Source organism: Martes martes, assembly GCF_963455335.1.
Source record: "Martes martes genome assembly, chromosome: 6".
Classification (NCBI taxonomy): Eukaryota; Metazoa; Chordata; class Mammalia; order Carnivora; family Mustelidae; genus Martes; species Martes martes.
The window spans coordinates 58051187-58068557 of NC_137893.1; the positions used below are offsets into that span (position 1 = coordinate 58051187).

The 17371-nt window shown below is 38.9% G+C and overlaps 1 protein-coding gene across 2 annotated transcripts in view; it reads right to left on the reverse strand.

The window, feature by feature from the left end:
- The window catches only part of UTRN (utrophin), a 498673-nt gene that overhangs the window by 350899 nt on the left and 130403 nt on the right, over positions 1-17371 (reverse strand). For both annotated transcript variants that reach the window (XM_080807218.1, XM_080807219.1), the window contains 9 exons: positions 14155-14358; positions 13046-13227; positions 12185-12335; positions 10895-11014; positions 9191-9292; positions 6133-6240; positions 5679-5858; positions 4429-4598; positions 545-668 (listed from right to left, as the gene is read on the reverse strand). In XM_080807218.1, the coding sequence (XP_080663344.1) occupies positions 545-668; positions 4429-4598; positions 5679-5858; positions 6133-6240; positions 9191-9292; positions 10895-11014; positions 12185-12335; positions 13046-13227; positions 14155-14358 (1341 nt within the window). The remainder of the gene's footprint in view (positions 1-544; positions 669-4428; positions 4599-5678; positions 5859-6132; positions 6241-9190; positions 9293-10894; positions 11015-12184; positions 12336-13045; positions 13228-14154; positions 14359-17371) is intronic.

Sequence of the window (17371 nt, forward strand, 5' to 3'; positions counted from 1 at the left end):
AATGAACACCAAAGACTTAAGTCACTACAATCTCCTGTCACAATTTACAGTAACACGCATGAGGTACAAAGTAGCAGAGTTAAGATCCTATACATTTTCACAGTGTTTATTTTTTTTAAATATGTCTCTTTCCTAAAGAAGGTATATTGAAGGGATTTTGAGATTTGAAATTATTTGTTGTATTCAGAGTGCAAAATATCTTCAGCATACACAAATTCATAGACATTATTAGGGACTAGATTAAGGGAGACCTAATCATGGTTAAAAATAATACTAATAACTGGATCACACCTTACAACCATTCCGTCCTGCACATCTCAGAAGTTAGAGGGAAAGGGGCAAAAAAATTCCTCCCTCCACACAGGGATCTGACTGCCAGCCAGCCTGACTGATTCACAATTTACTACAATGTTCTAAAAGCTACCTTACAGCTACATTTATTTTACAGAAAGCCTTTGGATCCCATCACACCTTTATGTCAACAGCAAATCAAACCCTCAGTGAAATATTTTATTCACAAGGATATTTTTGTTTTATGTTTTACCTTCAACTTCTTTTTCATTTCTGAAGTCTCTTGCATCTTCTTATACCCTTTCATCTCTGCAGCCTGAATGGCAGTCTTTGATTTCAAAATGCAGTTCAACAGCTCTGCACTTACAGCATCAAACCTGATTTAAGATTCAGATGTTACTGTTTGTCATTCCTATTCTTCTGTTGTTTCACTTGGCTCAAGATACAGAGCCATCAAAACACCCACCAGACACATGTTCTAAATATGCCTCCAAAAAAAAAAAAAAGGCATCATAGACATAGAGTAACCAGGCAAAGTAAAAGCACACATTTACATTCAAAGTTTGAAAAGAGGAATAATATTGTCACGTTAATAAATAATTTTTAAATAACTGAATAACTTTAAACTTTGTAAGAAATCATTTTCATTTTTATAAACTCCCTTGGATAATGGAAAAGATTTGATTGGAAAATAAAAGGAAAAAGCAGGTACAGATATTCTTAAAGTTAATGCCTCCTTTAATTGCACATAATTACTGAGTTCAGTGTATGTACTGGGCTCTTGATATGAAGGTAACTCAGACACAATCCCAGCCTTCATGGTGCTTCTGTCTCGTTGGGGCAATGGAAAGTACAGGTAAATCACAAGAGAATGCACCAGGTGCTAATGCCAGGAATTCACAGTAATGGCTCCTAATTCAGTCAGGGAGGGATGGCTTCCTGGAGCACAACAGCGGTACTATGCCTGGGAGTTTTCCTTGCAAAGGGAGAACAAAGAGGAGGAGAACCACACTGAGAACAGCAAGTGGCTAGGCGTGGCTGGAACAGTGAACACTAGGCAGGCAAGGACCACTGCCAGCGTGGCAGAGAGCCACACCAACCCACTCCTGGAAGGCTCTGCAAGACAGATTAAGGAGTCTGGTCACAACCAAAGGGCAACAGAGAGCAGGTGAAGGCTTGAAAACACAGGACTGGCATGACTGTGTTCATCTTCTAGAGCACACTGCACAGAAAGAATAAAGAGAGACAAGACCAGAGGAAAGCAGGCTGTGGTAGTCCCAGGACCCAGAACAGAGACATGAGGATGGAAGGAAAAAGGGGACAAACCCGAAAAGGCCTGTGGAAACCACCATGAGCAGGGGCAAGAGGGGAGCACTCCCTGATTGCTGGCCACGTACCAGGCCCTTTGCTAAGTGTTCTGTGTGCATACTTAACTCAAGTAATCCTCACAACAATCCTGAGATGCCCAGACTATTATTATCCCTTTTAATGCCAGAGAAATGGAGCTCATGGAGGTTTGAAATAATGGCCCCAGGCTCCAAAGCTATAGCTGGTAGAGCTTGGTGGGTCCTCCTCCCCAGGACTCTACCCACAGGACTCATCAAAACAACTCCTAGGGATTTTTAGGAACTTTAAGATGAGCACAGGTTGTCTGATTCCAAATTTGGGGGAAAGACCTGCAAGTGTTTCTGGTGAATTATGACTATTTGGTTTTTACAGAGCGGCAATGGTCTCAGGTCGCGTTAACAAAGATCCCCATCATAGGAAAGACTTGTCCCTCCATAGCTTAAGCTGATAAACACAGTCACCGGCAGCACCAAGAGAAGAGCAGGGGGAAGTAAACTGCCATTTCTGAAGCTGGTTTCATAAATTGTACTGAGCTCACACCTGCTCTGACAGCCCATTTTAAGACAAGCTAATAGTTTCTACAGGAGATTGATGGCATTAAAGGGTCTGGAAGGCATGTCACACTCACAATGGTTAAGGAGACTTTACTCTGAAGGCCCACAGAAATGGGAACATGAAACCCCCTCCCATAATGATGAGGTGTTATAGTGAAGAGAGCTGGTGAGACTCTATATCGCCCCAAAAAGCAGAATTAGCACTCATGGGTAGTCGTGAAGGGGAGGGACTTGGGCTCCCTGTAAAAATAACCTAATAATGAGATCTCACTGCCCTCTATCACAATGAACTGGACATACAAAAGCTTCTATTTGTCCAGGAATTAACTGCATCAATCAAATCATGGACTGGAAGACTATGGTACTCAGTTGGTTGCCCAACCAACAGACACTCCCCTCCCCAACTTTCCTCTGTGGTCCAACTCCCCTAGAACGCAATTACAGAGACCAAAGAAGCCAAACAGTCTCAACCTCCTGTGCACCCAGGCTGGGGCAATGACTGAATCCTGGCCAGTGAGACCACGGGGAAAGTTAACCAATGCCTTCTAGGCAAGATCTTTCTCCCTGATTGGAAAAAAAAAGAAAAAAAAAGTCAAATAAGGAAAAACTGCCCTTCCTACATACATATCAGGATCTACAAGGATGTTCTTCTCAGTACTCCAGCAGTTTCTTGGGAGCACAAGAGGACATGCATGATGGTGAAAGGCAACATCCTGGGAAAGGCCCAATGAATGGTAGGAGGCTGAGCCCCACCATCCCATCCAAATGCCCTGTCTCCGGACTTCCTATAAGAGAATCGATGTGAGAGAATCGATGACCTCATTGTTGAGGTCAGCTTTGGTACAGGATTCTGTTTGCTGCAGCAGAAGGCACACTCTACAACAGGCCCATGTGTGAGATTTTATAGCTCTGCACCCTTAGTCTTTTACAACGTTCCCTGCTTCCAAATGCACCAAGTCAGCACCAGAGAGACACGGCCAGATCTACTGGGCAGAAAATAAACACTCGGGGAAGAAAAGACCTATGGCAATATTCACATCAGGAGCCTCTTCTTCCTATGCTGCCTTGGCCCCAACAAGCAAAGTGTCCGCAGCTGCCGCCTGCACCTTGGGGGTCCTCCAGCCCCAGCAAGGAGAGGCTGGTAGGAGGCAGAAACACAGCTTTTTTTTTTTTTTTTTTTTTTTTATTTATTTGACAGACAGAGATCACAAGTAGGCAGAGAGGCAGGCAGAGAGAGAGGGGAAAGCAGGCATCCCGCTGAGCAGAGAGCTGGATGTGGAGCTCGATCCTAGGACCCTGAGATCATGACCTGAGCCAAAGGCAGAGGCTTTAACCCACTGAGCCACCCAGGTGCCCCGAAACACAGCCTTATTATCAAAATGAAAAGCATCCAGTAAAATTGGAATCCTGCTTCATCTAACAGAAGCTACATTGGAGAAATCATATCATTTTTATTCAGACCCCAAATAATTGCCCATTTATCCCAGCACCGGGATTCTCCCGTAGAAGGGAGAGACTAGAAGGGCTGATTTACAGCTCGGCTGCTCTGGGGCAGGTGAGGTCTATTACCGGGGTGTCACACAGCCCAGCTCCACAGCGTAGCTGCCATATAGATGCTCAATTTCTATCAGATGGGATTAGTCCTTTTCTAAAGAGCCTGAGTTTCCTCTGAATCAATAAGACCAAAAAAAAAAAAAAAAAAAAAGACATTTTATGTCAAAGATGGATCTTTAAGCCAAGCTTAAAGAATGTGTTCATGAATCTGACAAAAGAATTGAAAAAGGAGGAAAATGTGAAAAAAAAGAATGAGGAAAAAAAGGAGACTACAAAGGAATGACTTCCCTGCATTTAGTATTTTTTGGCAAGAGGAGGAAAGGGAGGCACAAAGAATAAGAAGATCTTTCTAAAGCAAACCGCCAGGATTCTCACAGTGAAAGAAAGAAGGAACAGGCAATCACAGGCAGTCCTATCCTCCCAAGGTAGACACGGGAAATGAAGAAGCAGGGGTTCTGTCACACAGTTTTCCAGACTGAACACAGGATAAATACAATCACCTGAGACATTCAAATGCTTAGCCAGCATGGAGGAGAACACTCAGAAGCCTCAGGGGTAGTGAGGGGTTCAGTAACTGAATTTCCATAATAATAATTACATCTAAATTTGCATAGGATTAATGATTAGTACAGATACATGATGTGCCCTAGTGCATTTGGAAAAGGTCTCTATCCCTTCTCACTTTCTCTTAGCTTCGACATCCACAGGAGTCTGTCTCTTCTTTGGGGGAGGGGGCGGCGGCAGTTCTTGCTTAGATCTTTTCGTAGTTACTTGTTCTCTTACGCGGACTGTCTCCAAAAGATCCTTCTGAGGAATCTGGGACATCCCCAGTTTTGCCACAGCCTGAGTCACCTGAAGGATAAATCACCCAGACGTTTTATTGTTTTGTTACAGCTTTACTGAACTGTAATTCACATGCCATCCTGTTCTCCCTTCAATAGCACACCGTTCAGTGGTTACCGTATGTTCAGAATTGTGCGACCATCCCCACCTTCTCACTGAGGAATAGTTTTATCATTTCCCCAAAAGAAACTCCATACCCATTAATGGTCCACCCCTGCCCATCCACCTCTCCCCCCAGGCCCTGCTGACAACTAAACTCTTTTATTATCTCTATGGATTTTCCTATTGGGGGTGTTTCACATAGAGAGAATTACAGTGCATTCAATCTTGTGACCAGCTTCTTGTGGTTAGCATAATATTTTCTTTGTAACATTTTATTTATTTATTTGCCAGAGAGAGAGAATGAGCACAAGGAGGGGGAATAGAAGGCAGAGGGAGAAGCAGGCTTCCCACTGAGCAAGGAGCCCCATGCGGGATGCAATCCCAGGACCCTGGGATCATGACCTGGGATCATGACCTGAGCCAAAGGCAGACACTTAAACGACTGAGCCACCCAAGCGTCACTTGCATAATATTTTCAAGGTTCATTCACATTGTAGCACGTGTCAGTACTTCATGTTTTTAACCCTCAAATAATATTCCATTGTATGGATATACCACCTTCATTAATCCATCCTTCTATGGATGGGACATTAGGCTGATGCACTTCTGTGCTATTATAAACAATAATGCTATGAATATCCATGTACAAACCAAAGTTGTATTTTTTATCAAATCACTAATATATATTTTTAAATTAATAAGATTAAGATTTAAAGATGATTTAATGGATTCATGTCTAAGCATTATCAGTTTACTAAGAGTTAACTTACCGGATATTAGATTTTCTGAAGATCTATTAAAAATTACTTCAGAAAACTAAAGATTTTTCACAAGTCAATTTCTCAATTTTATAGTAAGCCAGGTGTAAGGAAGCTACTTTTTAGTTTGCAGTTTATCTACTATTCTTTCATTTCATAAAAACTAAAACTAAACTGAACATTTAATTTCTACTTCATGGCACAACATACAATCCAAAGCAAAAGGTACCTGGTTGGAGGAATCTTCTAGTCTCTGAACCAAAGAATCCCATCTCTGAGTTAGTTCCTCTGAGTCACTGTTGATCTTCTTGGATGCCTTGGGATTATCAAGTAATTGACCCACATCCTGCCCAATCTCACTTAGCTGATCCAATGCTTGACGTTTCATTTCCATGTCTTCCTTCAAAATCTAGTATTTCAAATATTTATTAGAAGACTCCCTCTTAAAAGGACTCTATATTCCTGCCCCCTCATCAGGAAATGCAAATATACATTTTATAGTAAAATTTACTTGCTATGCAGTTCACTAATGTCAAAATCTAGGATTCCTGGTTCTAGATCATTACATGGCAGTGTTCTAGTGTTCTAGTGGTTTAGTATTCACTAAACCACGTTAACCAATGACAGAAAACACTAAAATGTCACAGGCTTACAAGACAGATGTTGACAGTGACACCACTTACAGCCAGTCGTCGAATGCTGACACTTAGTTCCTTTTGGTCTTTGAAGTTGCTCGTCTGGACTTTATTTAAAGCCTCTTCTTTTTCAGTTAGCCAAGCTTTCAACAAGCACTATGAGTAATCACAAAAGTCAGAATTATATTTGGAGAATCATTCGGTTATTTAATTCAATAGAGTTCCCAAGTCTCTAACTTTCATGCTAGTTGAGGCTTCACTCTCACCTAGGGTAGGAAGGACTTCAAACACCCAATCTTGAGATATGCATGGCCTAGAAATACATCTTTCTTTAAGATATTATCCTTCTCAGATTTGCAACAGATCAATCTGACATTAGCCCCCACACCTGGGTAATTAAACCTAATTCTCAGGGAGGTAGGTGGATCTAAAAGGCTAAAATCCAATTACTATCCAAATCTCCAAAGGAATTACATTATAACTCTCAAGAGGCAGGAGAAAACTTAGGAATTGTCCTCACCCAGCGCAGCATTTTAGGGAGGAGAGAGAGATAAGCCATTATATGTACAAGATTACTTGGTTAATGAGAGAAACAGATCAAAGACCCACACCCCAAAGCCAACGGTTTTTCCATGGCATCATTCAGGAAAATCACAGTAATGCTCCAGGTTCAACAGCAACTGTGATTAGAAGAGAAAGTTTAAGGATAGTCCAAAGCCAACATAAAGACATTTAAACTGCATTGGCCAACATGAAGAAGATGTTCAGTAATGCAGAAAGAGAAACTTGAAAGAGGGATGGAAAACCGCATGGCTGCTTTGGGATAATTCTTTCCACAATATAGTTATCTGTAGCAGAAGCTCTTTTCTATACAGTTGGAGGAGAAAATCTTGGTTCTGCGTTAGTAGTAGAATCAATTCTTTCTCCAACTATTTTATTTATTTTCCTCTATATTCCACAAAAAAAAAAAATGAACATTAGGAAATTAAATGGCAAACAGGGATCCTGTCCTCAATATAGCAAAGGGGTAAGATATGCACATAAGTAACTATGGCAAAAGAAAGTACGGATACTACATTATATATATATATATATAATATATATATAGGCTTATTTTATATTTCTAATATATAATATTTATATAATATAAAATATAATATTATATAATGGTGTCTGCACTATATTTTAATTTGGGAATTAAATACACACACACACACACACATTAAATGTCATACAGTTCCAAAGAAGAAGAGATGACTTCTAGTTTTAGGATAGTGGGGGAGGGAGAGGTAGTTTATAGATGACTTCATTCCTTGAGGAAGAGGAGAGCTCAAAAATGAAAAAACTGGTAAAAAGACATTCCCTAGCAGACACCACCCCTTAAGTGAAAACAGAGAGGCTAGAAAACAAACAGAATACATTCACTCTTTCAAAAACACGAAAACAAAACAACGCAAACCATGAGGAAGCTACAACGTGCCATGCATTGGGAAAAGAACAGTGAAAAAGAGCCAGCACTACTCTCATGGCACTGACAGTCTAGGAATGGGCTACAAACTGGGAAATCAGGGTTTGAACCTGGGGACATGGAAGGATGGAGGGAAAGCTGAAGTTGGAAAGGTCGGTTGAAGTTCTTTATTGAATATCCTGCATGCCACACTTACACTTGGCCTATCCTGTGTAAGTATGGAACTAATTCTCGAGCCCATTTCTAACTGTTGTAAAGCCTCTACAACCATGTAAAAGAGTTTCTTGAAAGATTTTTTAATTCAGATTCAGTTGATTTAGTCTCATTCCATGCAAAAGCAAATTATCTGTATATTAAGTACCAATGTTGGTTCCAATTCTACATCTTAACAAGATTCTCCATCCCTAACACTAGCAGAAAGCCACTCAGAGGTTAGTTTTAAATCTAAATCCAGATGGCCAAACTACTAGTCATTCCCTATTTTTAAGATTTTTTTATTACCAAATTAAAAAGTATTTCTGAATTTTAAATTATTTTACTTAGCATAACAGGAACACAATGGTTTTCTCTAGCCATCAATGTGTCCTACTGTCATTACTGAAGTGAAATTTAATTATTCTCTGTGACTCTTTGGCCTGAATACAAGGGTTCAAGTAAACATAAACATTTATATAGTGAAACAAAATATGTCAGAAGTCAGAATAAGATCCATCAAAGGATTCTCAATAAGAAAATTCTGGCCAAAGACTGGGGGCAGGAGGTAGTGATTAACAATTTATACTGGGAAAATTTTGCAACCTACTTTTTAAGATGTTCTCTCTGCCACCATATTTAGTAAACCACAAAACATCACACACTTGTTTTTATCCCTCGAAAAGAATATAGTCGCTTTTTGTGGATGGAAATGAAATGCATTTAAAAGAATCTAAATGGACACTGAAATGTGGGAATAAAGTATCTGCTTATTTTCTAAAACCACAATGTCTGACATTTTGGGAGAAAAGTTTTGCTTATTTGTATTCTGTTTTGATGATTGCTCTTCTAGAAGGATGGAGCGTGGGCAAAGGGCCACACTTCTGACTGAAAACTTCAGTGGCAGCTTTTTATTTATCAGAACCAAAAGTTCATTTGCCATAGTAATCCTTATTGGAAAAATATAGTATTAACCCAGTATTAAATTGATGGTGTTGCTAAATAATATTTTCCTGTTAATTTCAGTAGCTTATCTTGGTTAAAAATCAAGAAAAACTGTGATTTAAAATTCACAAAGCATTGAGTGGATTCATTTATGAATTATTTACTGAGCTAAATGTGCTAGGCACTACTATGTTGATACAAGTTCAAACACAATATCCAACACAAATAAAATAAGAAATCATAATCATGAAAGTAGAATGTTTACATACTAACATAACGAACACATCAAATTAAGTGTTACTACCATGAAGCCATATGATTTCTATGAATAAGCTACTTGATCGGTTATAAAATGCACAGAAATCTGATTTTGAAAATAATAAACATTGTGTATTTTCCTTTCAAAGGAAAGTAAACAAGACAAGTTTATCGTAATACCATCATTAAATATAGGTTACTTTTCACCATCTGTTGCGCCCATTATGGCTAACAGTTTCATACCTGTTCTTCTAATAATTCCTGCCACAACATATTGATTTCTTGTAACCTATTCCAACGTTCCTCGGTCCAACGGCACACTGCTGTCCAGCGTTCACCAAGTTTCTATTAAAGGAAGAAACCATCCTTTGTCAACAGAACCTTAAAAGACAGTTACAATGATCCTTAAAGAAATTCATGACATCCATTGCTCTTTATTACAGAGTAACAATTTATTAAAAATATTTTTAATAAAAATTGCTTTCAAATAGTACAGATGAATCCTATAAATTTATAGATGAGAAAAACTAATTTTCAAAGAATTTAACTGTTTCATATTACATAGTTAGAAAGTGGTACAGTTAGAACTCTGTTCTTTAACTTTTGACTCCAAATTCCTGCTCTTTCCGTATCAGTGGTTTTTATATGATAATTTGACATTTTTCACATACCTTCAGAACAGAGCATAAATATCTACTTTTTGTGCTTCAAATTTTTCAGGCTGTAATTATCTTTTCAAAAAAATTCATTGCATCAATTAACCACCTTTTACATGCCAAGAAAATTTTCATATGGAATATCAAAAAGGAAAAAAAAAATTAACCTTATAAAAACTGTTTTGAGTTTCTGTAAGATTTTTTAAAATGCTCAATTGATTTGTTCTGTTTATATTACACAAATATCAGGAAAACAGAATCTTAGGAGTATTAGCAATGCTAAATGAATAAATTTGGTTGTTTAAAAATCATTATTTATGATGATTTTTCCAACACATTACTTTATTACCACTTTCTAAATAATGATTAACAAATGTTACATTTAATTTCCACATTACTTTCATGTTCAAGGACTTATTTAATTCATATTATATTATTTCAATATTTAATACCAGAGTACGCTTTGTAGAAAGCAAAGAGTAGAGAAGTTAGAGCCAAAAGACAGGACTCCAGTCTTGGCATGAAAATTCATTGCCTACTTAAATCTCAGTGGCATCACATGAATCTCCATCCCCTCACTGTTAAATAGGCAAGACATGAATGCCTAGCTCTCAGGTTACTGTAATAACTAAGTAATGTTCCACCAAAAAGTCTCAGAACCACCGGCCAACTTTAAATGTTATAAAAGAAAAAGAATTTCAAATGATAAGATTGTATTCTGAAAGTGATTGAAAATCATTTGGCATCATCATATTGGGTAATCCAAATACTGTTCAAACAAAATAGCAAAAAATCTCTAATTAAAGACTTGTAAAGATACACTATAGCCTTTGTGCAAAAAGCAGCTATTTTGGGGTTCCCAAAACTGTTGCTGAAATTCATGCATTGATCTCCCAAAGAAGCAGGGATATTTAACTCTGCACAGCTGAAATTCTCAAACTTCAACAGGCACATAAGTACAGGTCCACTGGCCCCACTCCCAGGGATTCAGATCTGTGTGGAGCCCAGGAATCCACATTTTAACAAAGTCCTCAAGCTGTTTCCATTTTGCAGGAGGAAGCTGGGGACCACAAGCAGCCCTGCCCGTCCACCCCCCAAGGGCAGCAAGAAAGGAAAGATCCTGAGTACCCCTATTGAACCCACAGCTGGGGGAACCCAACTGGGAAGTTCAAACTAAAGGTTAGCGTACTCCTCTAAATGAACAGTGAGACAGGACCTGAAGAACAGGGGTGCCAAATCAGGGTTTCAGACCACAGGGTCCTTGGGAATAGCCCACCTCCAGGGTCCATACCTGTAACTGATCTTCGAGAACAGCAGTGGCGCTCTCACCACTATTTTCATCAACAATCACCACCATGTGCGTTAGTGAATTTACCTTCACCTGTTCAGCCTCAAGATCATTTTGCAAACGCTAGGGAAAAAAATTAAGATACACCATTATTTCTACTCTCTTCACATTTACCTATTTAAAATCCACTCACCTGCCAAGAGTAATTAAGGACACTTAATGAGGCATTGTGTTTAAACTTCCCGTCATTACTCTAAGTGTTCTACTAATGAAACAAGCCCCTTAACATTTTTACATTTCATCATCATAAACCAAAGCAGGTTGAAAAATGCAGTGCCATAACAGATCGCAAATGGGATATCATCACTCTTAATACAAGTTCTGGCAAGAAAAAAAAAAGTGGAACCAAGGGCTTGAATGAATACAAAAGAAATTAAGATAAGAACATAGAATTCCTAAGACAAAAAAAAAAATAATAATACAGAGTCAGATCATTTTAGTGAAGCATAACGTAAGGTGAGAGGTAAGTAGAATGGGGTCTGAAAGTCAGAAGCCACTCAGATTAGCTACACAGGAAAGCAATTCAGGATATACGGACACCTTCCACTCTCCCCTTTTGCATGGGAAAAGCATGATAGGTCATTAGATTTTTGCATGTAGGTAATTTATTTAAATGCTACCAACAGTGTTGTCAAATGCCTCTTAAGTCGTGTTTAATGTATCCTTAAGGTTTTATCTATCAGTTTATCTAGCTATTCCACTGAAAAATAAAACTCTTCAATTTGCAGAGAAGCTCTTTTACTCTTCCTTTCCCTGACTATGAAAAGTTATCTTCTAAATTTGTGACCAGATTATATTGTCTACCAAATTTCGATTCCTTGTCTGGTGCCTGATACTCTCCTCTATTACAGAAGAAACATAGCTTTCGTTAAAGGATTAGGTCCAGATAAATCTGAGGGTTTGCCTCATTCCCCACACCCTGCATTAATTCCAATACACTAGGGTCCTTAGCCACTTAGAGGTCCAAAACAAAAACCCTCCCGAGCCTTAGGAACACTAAGTCCTTTCATAAGAAAACCACACAGACTTATGTAAAACTGTACCTGCACTCTCATCCCTGGCTTAGGGCTTAGAAAAGCCACACACCCTGCATGTTTATATCACTGAATAAAAGAGAACACTGAAGAAGTATCCCATCTCTGCACAAATGACAGAAGCCATCAGCCCCCAAGAAGGCTAAGTGCTGCCTTTTCATATTTGATAAGGTATAAAAGAAATATGAGCCAGATTTACTTTATGATCTTCCAGCAGCTTTTGTAGGGATTTTAAATCATCATCCAGGCGGCAAGTTTCCATCTTTTGAATGCGTTCTTCTGTGAGCGTTAACCAGGCGGACAGCTGCTGCAACTGCTTCTTTTGTAGCTCCATCAACACATCGTGCAGCCTGGCCGGGGACAAACACACGTCAGCCCCACTCCTTTTCCCCTTTGCAAAAGCCAAACACATGCTCCAGGCACCAAAGAAATGGGGCAAGGGAATGCAGTCTTGTCTAACCATTGGAAGTACCATTCAGTCTTTAAATACAGAAACAAGCACAAAAACTTTTACTTTCTTCCTAAATGGAGTCAATTAAATGGAGCTAAAGGATGCAAATCACAGCCCCCTCTATTCATATCAGAATCATTGTTTCTTCAATCCGGAATTCCTGCTTATTAAATAGGTGGAAATTGCAACGGAATGCAGCTTGCTCCTTATTACACAATACATGAAATAAAATGAACCATGGGAAAAAGAAACTGCTCTAAAAAAATGTTATACAATGGAATTGTAAATAAATACTACATAGTCCTATCTTCAGATAGAGTTCATGGCTGGCTGATTTTAATGCCGTGAAGAGATAACTGTCCATATGAAATGTCTTCTTCTTTTTTGCTCATTTCTGTATTCCCAACCATTACCTTCTCATTCGGTTAACACATCGAAGAGGAAACAAACATCACACAAAATCCCAGCAACATTACAAAAAGAAAAGTGCAACTTTTACAAGGCAAGTTCTGAAATTATCTTGTCTTCGCAGATATGCAGGCTTTCACCGAGCTAAACTGAGCAATGCAGCCGATGGGATAAAGTGTTAGTTTCTTTGCTTCCACTCACCGGGACTGTCTGTCCATACTATCCACCCTAAGTGCCTCCCATCTAGCATTTAGCAGGGTCATTTGTTCCTGAATCTCAAATTCCTCTTCATCTGACAGAGTTCCTTGTGTTATCAGCTGGTTTCCTGCCTGTAGGACACTCCCCACACTGCTCTGGTGTGCTGTCAGCTCCATCATAAAAGCCTAGAAAGGTACATCATTATGATTTGTGAGCTGCTCATTGAAGAAAAAAAAATCTTAATAAATTGTTAATGCCTAATATCAGTGCTGCAGAAAAAAGTAGCCATGCAGGGTATAAATAAAGTAGACTTTGATCCAATAGTTGAAGCACTGAGTATCGGAAATAAGCAGCTGGCTTAAGTAAAAAGGGGAACAGATCAAAGAGGACGACGTTACATCTGATAATACCAGCTGTTTTTAAATAAATGCTGATTACGCTACTGATTGTGAACATGGAATTATGAGAAAATAGAATAAGTAAAACACCATGCTCACCCAAGAGGACCTGCTTCAGGAAGATTACCATTTCTATTATTTTCAAATCAAAATAGCAAATAAAACCCATCTATTAATACACCAACACATCAACAACAAAAAAAAACTACTTAATCAAAGGAAATCTCCATATAATCAAATCGTTATACTACGAAGATATATAGTCTCAAAACAATAGGAAATTTTCATTATATAAAATTATACAGGAATACTGGATAGGATATTTGCTTAATTATCTGATAAATGAAAATAGTCACTTTCTAGGGGGCACTCAGAACCTAAAGATTTGGTGTATAGATGAGCCATATGGTATTTTAATTTTAACAATATAACTCTTAACTTCAGAAACAAGCAGTACAACACATTAATTTTTGTCCGTGGCTCCACAGAACATACAAGCCATATAAGACTAAAATCTGAAATCTAATTCCAATGCACAGTTACTCACGCACACCAATTTTAAAACCAAGTCCTATTTAAATATCACAAGTCCTAAAATACACCATGACCTTCCTACGGAGATGTCAGTAAACAAGGAACATCAGGATAGAGCCCCTGATTAAGGCACCGACACCAGGGTGCATACAGCCTGTCCATCAGCTACAGGTTATTTACTTCATGGGTAGCAAACTGGTCTTTGACTTCTTCCACATCATCAGAAATGTCATCCTGCTCCTGGAAAGTGTCCTCAGCGGAAAGCAGCCAGGTCAGCACTTCCTCCAGCGCTATCTGATAGCTGTCCAGATCCATGTCAACCTCGGTGACCGTGCTAGGGGTTTCGGCTCCGGGACTCTCATGCTCCTCCTCCAGCGCTGAGCTCTAGAAAAACAGACCCAACAGAACACCCACAGGCATCATGAAAACAAGAAGGTCTTCAACAAATACGCGCTGTATGGAGAACATTAAGGTTCCACCATGACTTAGGCATTCATCCAATTCTCAGGAGGGCACGCAATGCCATAAATGGAGCAGGAGGCATTTATGAAGTGTGCTGGGAAGGCAAAATGGACAAAAGTAGAATGCACTCATGGATTCTGTACTCATGGAAATTTTAATATAGCCAGAGAGAGATAAATAACCCACATGAATCACTTCTGAACAAAAATAAAATGGCTATTAGCAAAGTTATAAATTCCATGGATCCAACAAGGGATGCTATTTGAGTACACTAGGGGCTAAAATAGGAAAGTTTTATAGTGAATCTGGAACATGTTGGGCCTTGAAGGATGGATATAATTTAAAGAAAAATAGATAGAGACTGGAACTCTGCTTTGACCCCCAGTTTTACTTAGTTGCATTTGGTACTGCATTTTAGACACTGAAACACAGTGACACATCCAGACTGGATACCAATGGTATTTTTTGAGGCAACTGTCCTTGAGTGCGTGTGTGTGTGTGTGTGTGTGTGTGTGTGTGTGTATTGTGTGTATGGGGCTGGGTTTCAGGGAAGACTTCTCTGAAAAAGTCCCAGTGAACCAGAAAAGAAGGGAAAGAAGGGAAGCTTGCCATGCACATAGGAGGTACAGAAGCATTTCACAGACAAGAACGCACATAAACAAAGTCTTGGGGAAGGGAAAGACAACGTCCGCCATGACTACAGAGCAGCAGCCAGAGAGGAACTGACTGCAGAGGTAGTCTGGCTCTTGAAAACAAAAAGAGAAGATGAGGCCTTTCATTAGCATGAAGGCTGGAACAGAAAGAAAACACACACCAAAAACATTTTGATGGAAGAACCAAACAGACCCAGTAAACCACATGCAGGGGTTTAAAAAGTGAATCAGGGAGCACACAGATGAAACACTGGATAATTAAGACACAGATGGTGCCAAAGACAGAGAAGGGGTAATGAGATGATCTGGACCTAAAATCCTCAAACTGTGGAGACAAAATAACCTTGGATATCATTTAGTACCAAACCTCTAGACTACAATGAGGATACCTGAGCACAAGGACAGTTAGTGACCAGCCAACAGTCACTTAGATGGGCCCTACAATCCCTGAGGGCTGAGGTGGAAGGCATTATTTAACTGCCAATGTTCAGAGGTATTCATTAAAACACGAGAGGAGACTTTCAAATGAAAGTGTGATTTACAGAGAAATGCAAGAATTATTTGCTGACTAACTAAGCCCTACAGCATATGTTTGTAGGAAGAGCCAGAGAGGAAGGCTGGCTATCAGTATTCATCGGAAAGGAGCAGGTGGCAAACTCTGTCAAAGAGTAGACAGATGATTAAAACTTAGCCACATTTTATTTCTTCAGTTAACTTAATTCAGCCTCTACGGCACTAATGAAAGCAGGAAAATGTTAATACACTTACTCTTAATCAAACGGCAAATGGCTTCTCTAATTCTTATCATGGAATCCTGAGCACTAAACAAAAATGATGATTTTATCTACACATCATGAAAGGCAAATGAAGTTTCCTTCCTTCTTAAGAATGGCTTTAACTGTATGAAGTAAAATATACCATCTTTCTAACGAAAGGAACCCCGATCTAATAAAGAAATTATTTTAAAACCAAAAGGCAACCTCAGAAGATTAACTGAGCCAGTTAGCAGGGTGCATCATTAATGACGGATAGCTATGTTACTCAAAACAAATGCTTCTCAGCATTCTTTTCAGTCAGTTATAAAACATTAGGGCTTTTCCTCAGTATCACTCGATTTTCAAAACTACGAAAGAGTCCTGGGTTCAAAAGCTGGCCCACCTCTTGCCCTCTTTCCTTCAGTAAGTCATTTTCTTTTTCTGTAAATCATGCTATTTTTTGAAATGGGGAACATAAAAGAATTGGTACCTACTACCCACAGAAAATCAGAAATAGTAAGTAACCTCTCTGAGCCCTGGAGAATGAAAAACAAGTGTTAATGCCAATTCAAGACCATTGTCATTAGATGAGAATTAACTAACATTCTTTACAAAGGGACTTTTTGAGTGAGGATAAATGGCAGTGCCAAAACTAATTTAGAAGGAAAAGTTATAGTGATGATAGCTGCTGCCTATTGAATGTCTATCAATATCACTGTAGGTACTTTGACTCACCTTTATAAGTGGGTGGTTTTATGCAGATTTTTCAGCTAAAACTGTGGTTGAAAAGGTAAGTAAGCAACTCAAAACAAATTGTACCAGGAATGAACTTTGAGCTTCCAAGCCCATGCTTTCTGACTCTCTAAAATGTATTTATCATTTTGAAAGCCATGTACATCCCTTAGTTGCTGAGTTGGCTAACACACTGGACCAAATGACTTTTGAAAAGGTTTTGTCCAACTGTTAAGATTCTCTCATTTTATGAATTAAGAGAACTGGTTAGACTACAACTGAATAAGAAAATAGGGATTGATTCAAGACATGATCATTCAGGAAGAAAAATTTATGACTTTGTATCTTCCCCAAAATATACATTTATATCCTGGTGAATAAAACCACTGGAAGCCCTTAAGTGAAAAATTCAGTAGCCTATTGGCAATTACTCCTCCTAAATGAAGGGGAAATAAAACTTACATTTTGATAGCCCTTGTGGGACTATAATGATTTAAAAAAAGAAAGAAAGAAAGAAAGAAAGATTAGTACTTGGAACACACTAGGCTGATGTGGGAAAACCATCTTCTGCACATGACAACAAAGGTAAAATGAACAGACAATGGGAAAAGGTAGGTTCTTAAGCCTATCGTGCAGCAGAATGCTCACAGCCCTGGACTCTAACTCTAGCCTTATTGTCTAAAATAACGTATGTTCCTTCTCAGTAAAATCAGTTGAGCCACCGTTTTCCATTACACGCTGCTGACATATGATAGCATGCTAACTGATAAACGGAACTTCTTATGCCTATGTAAG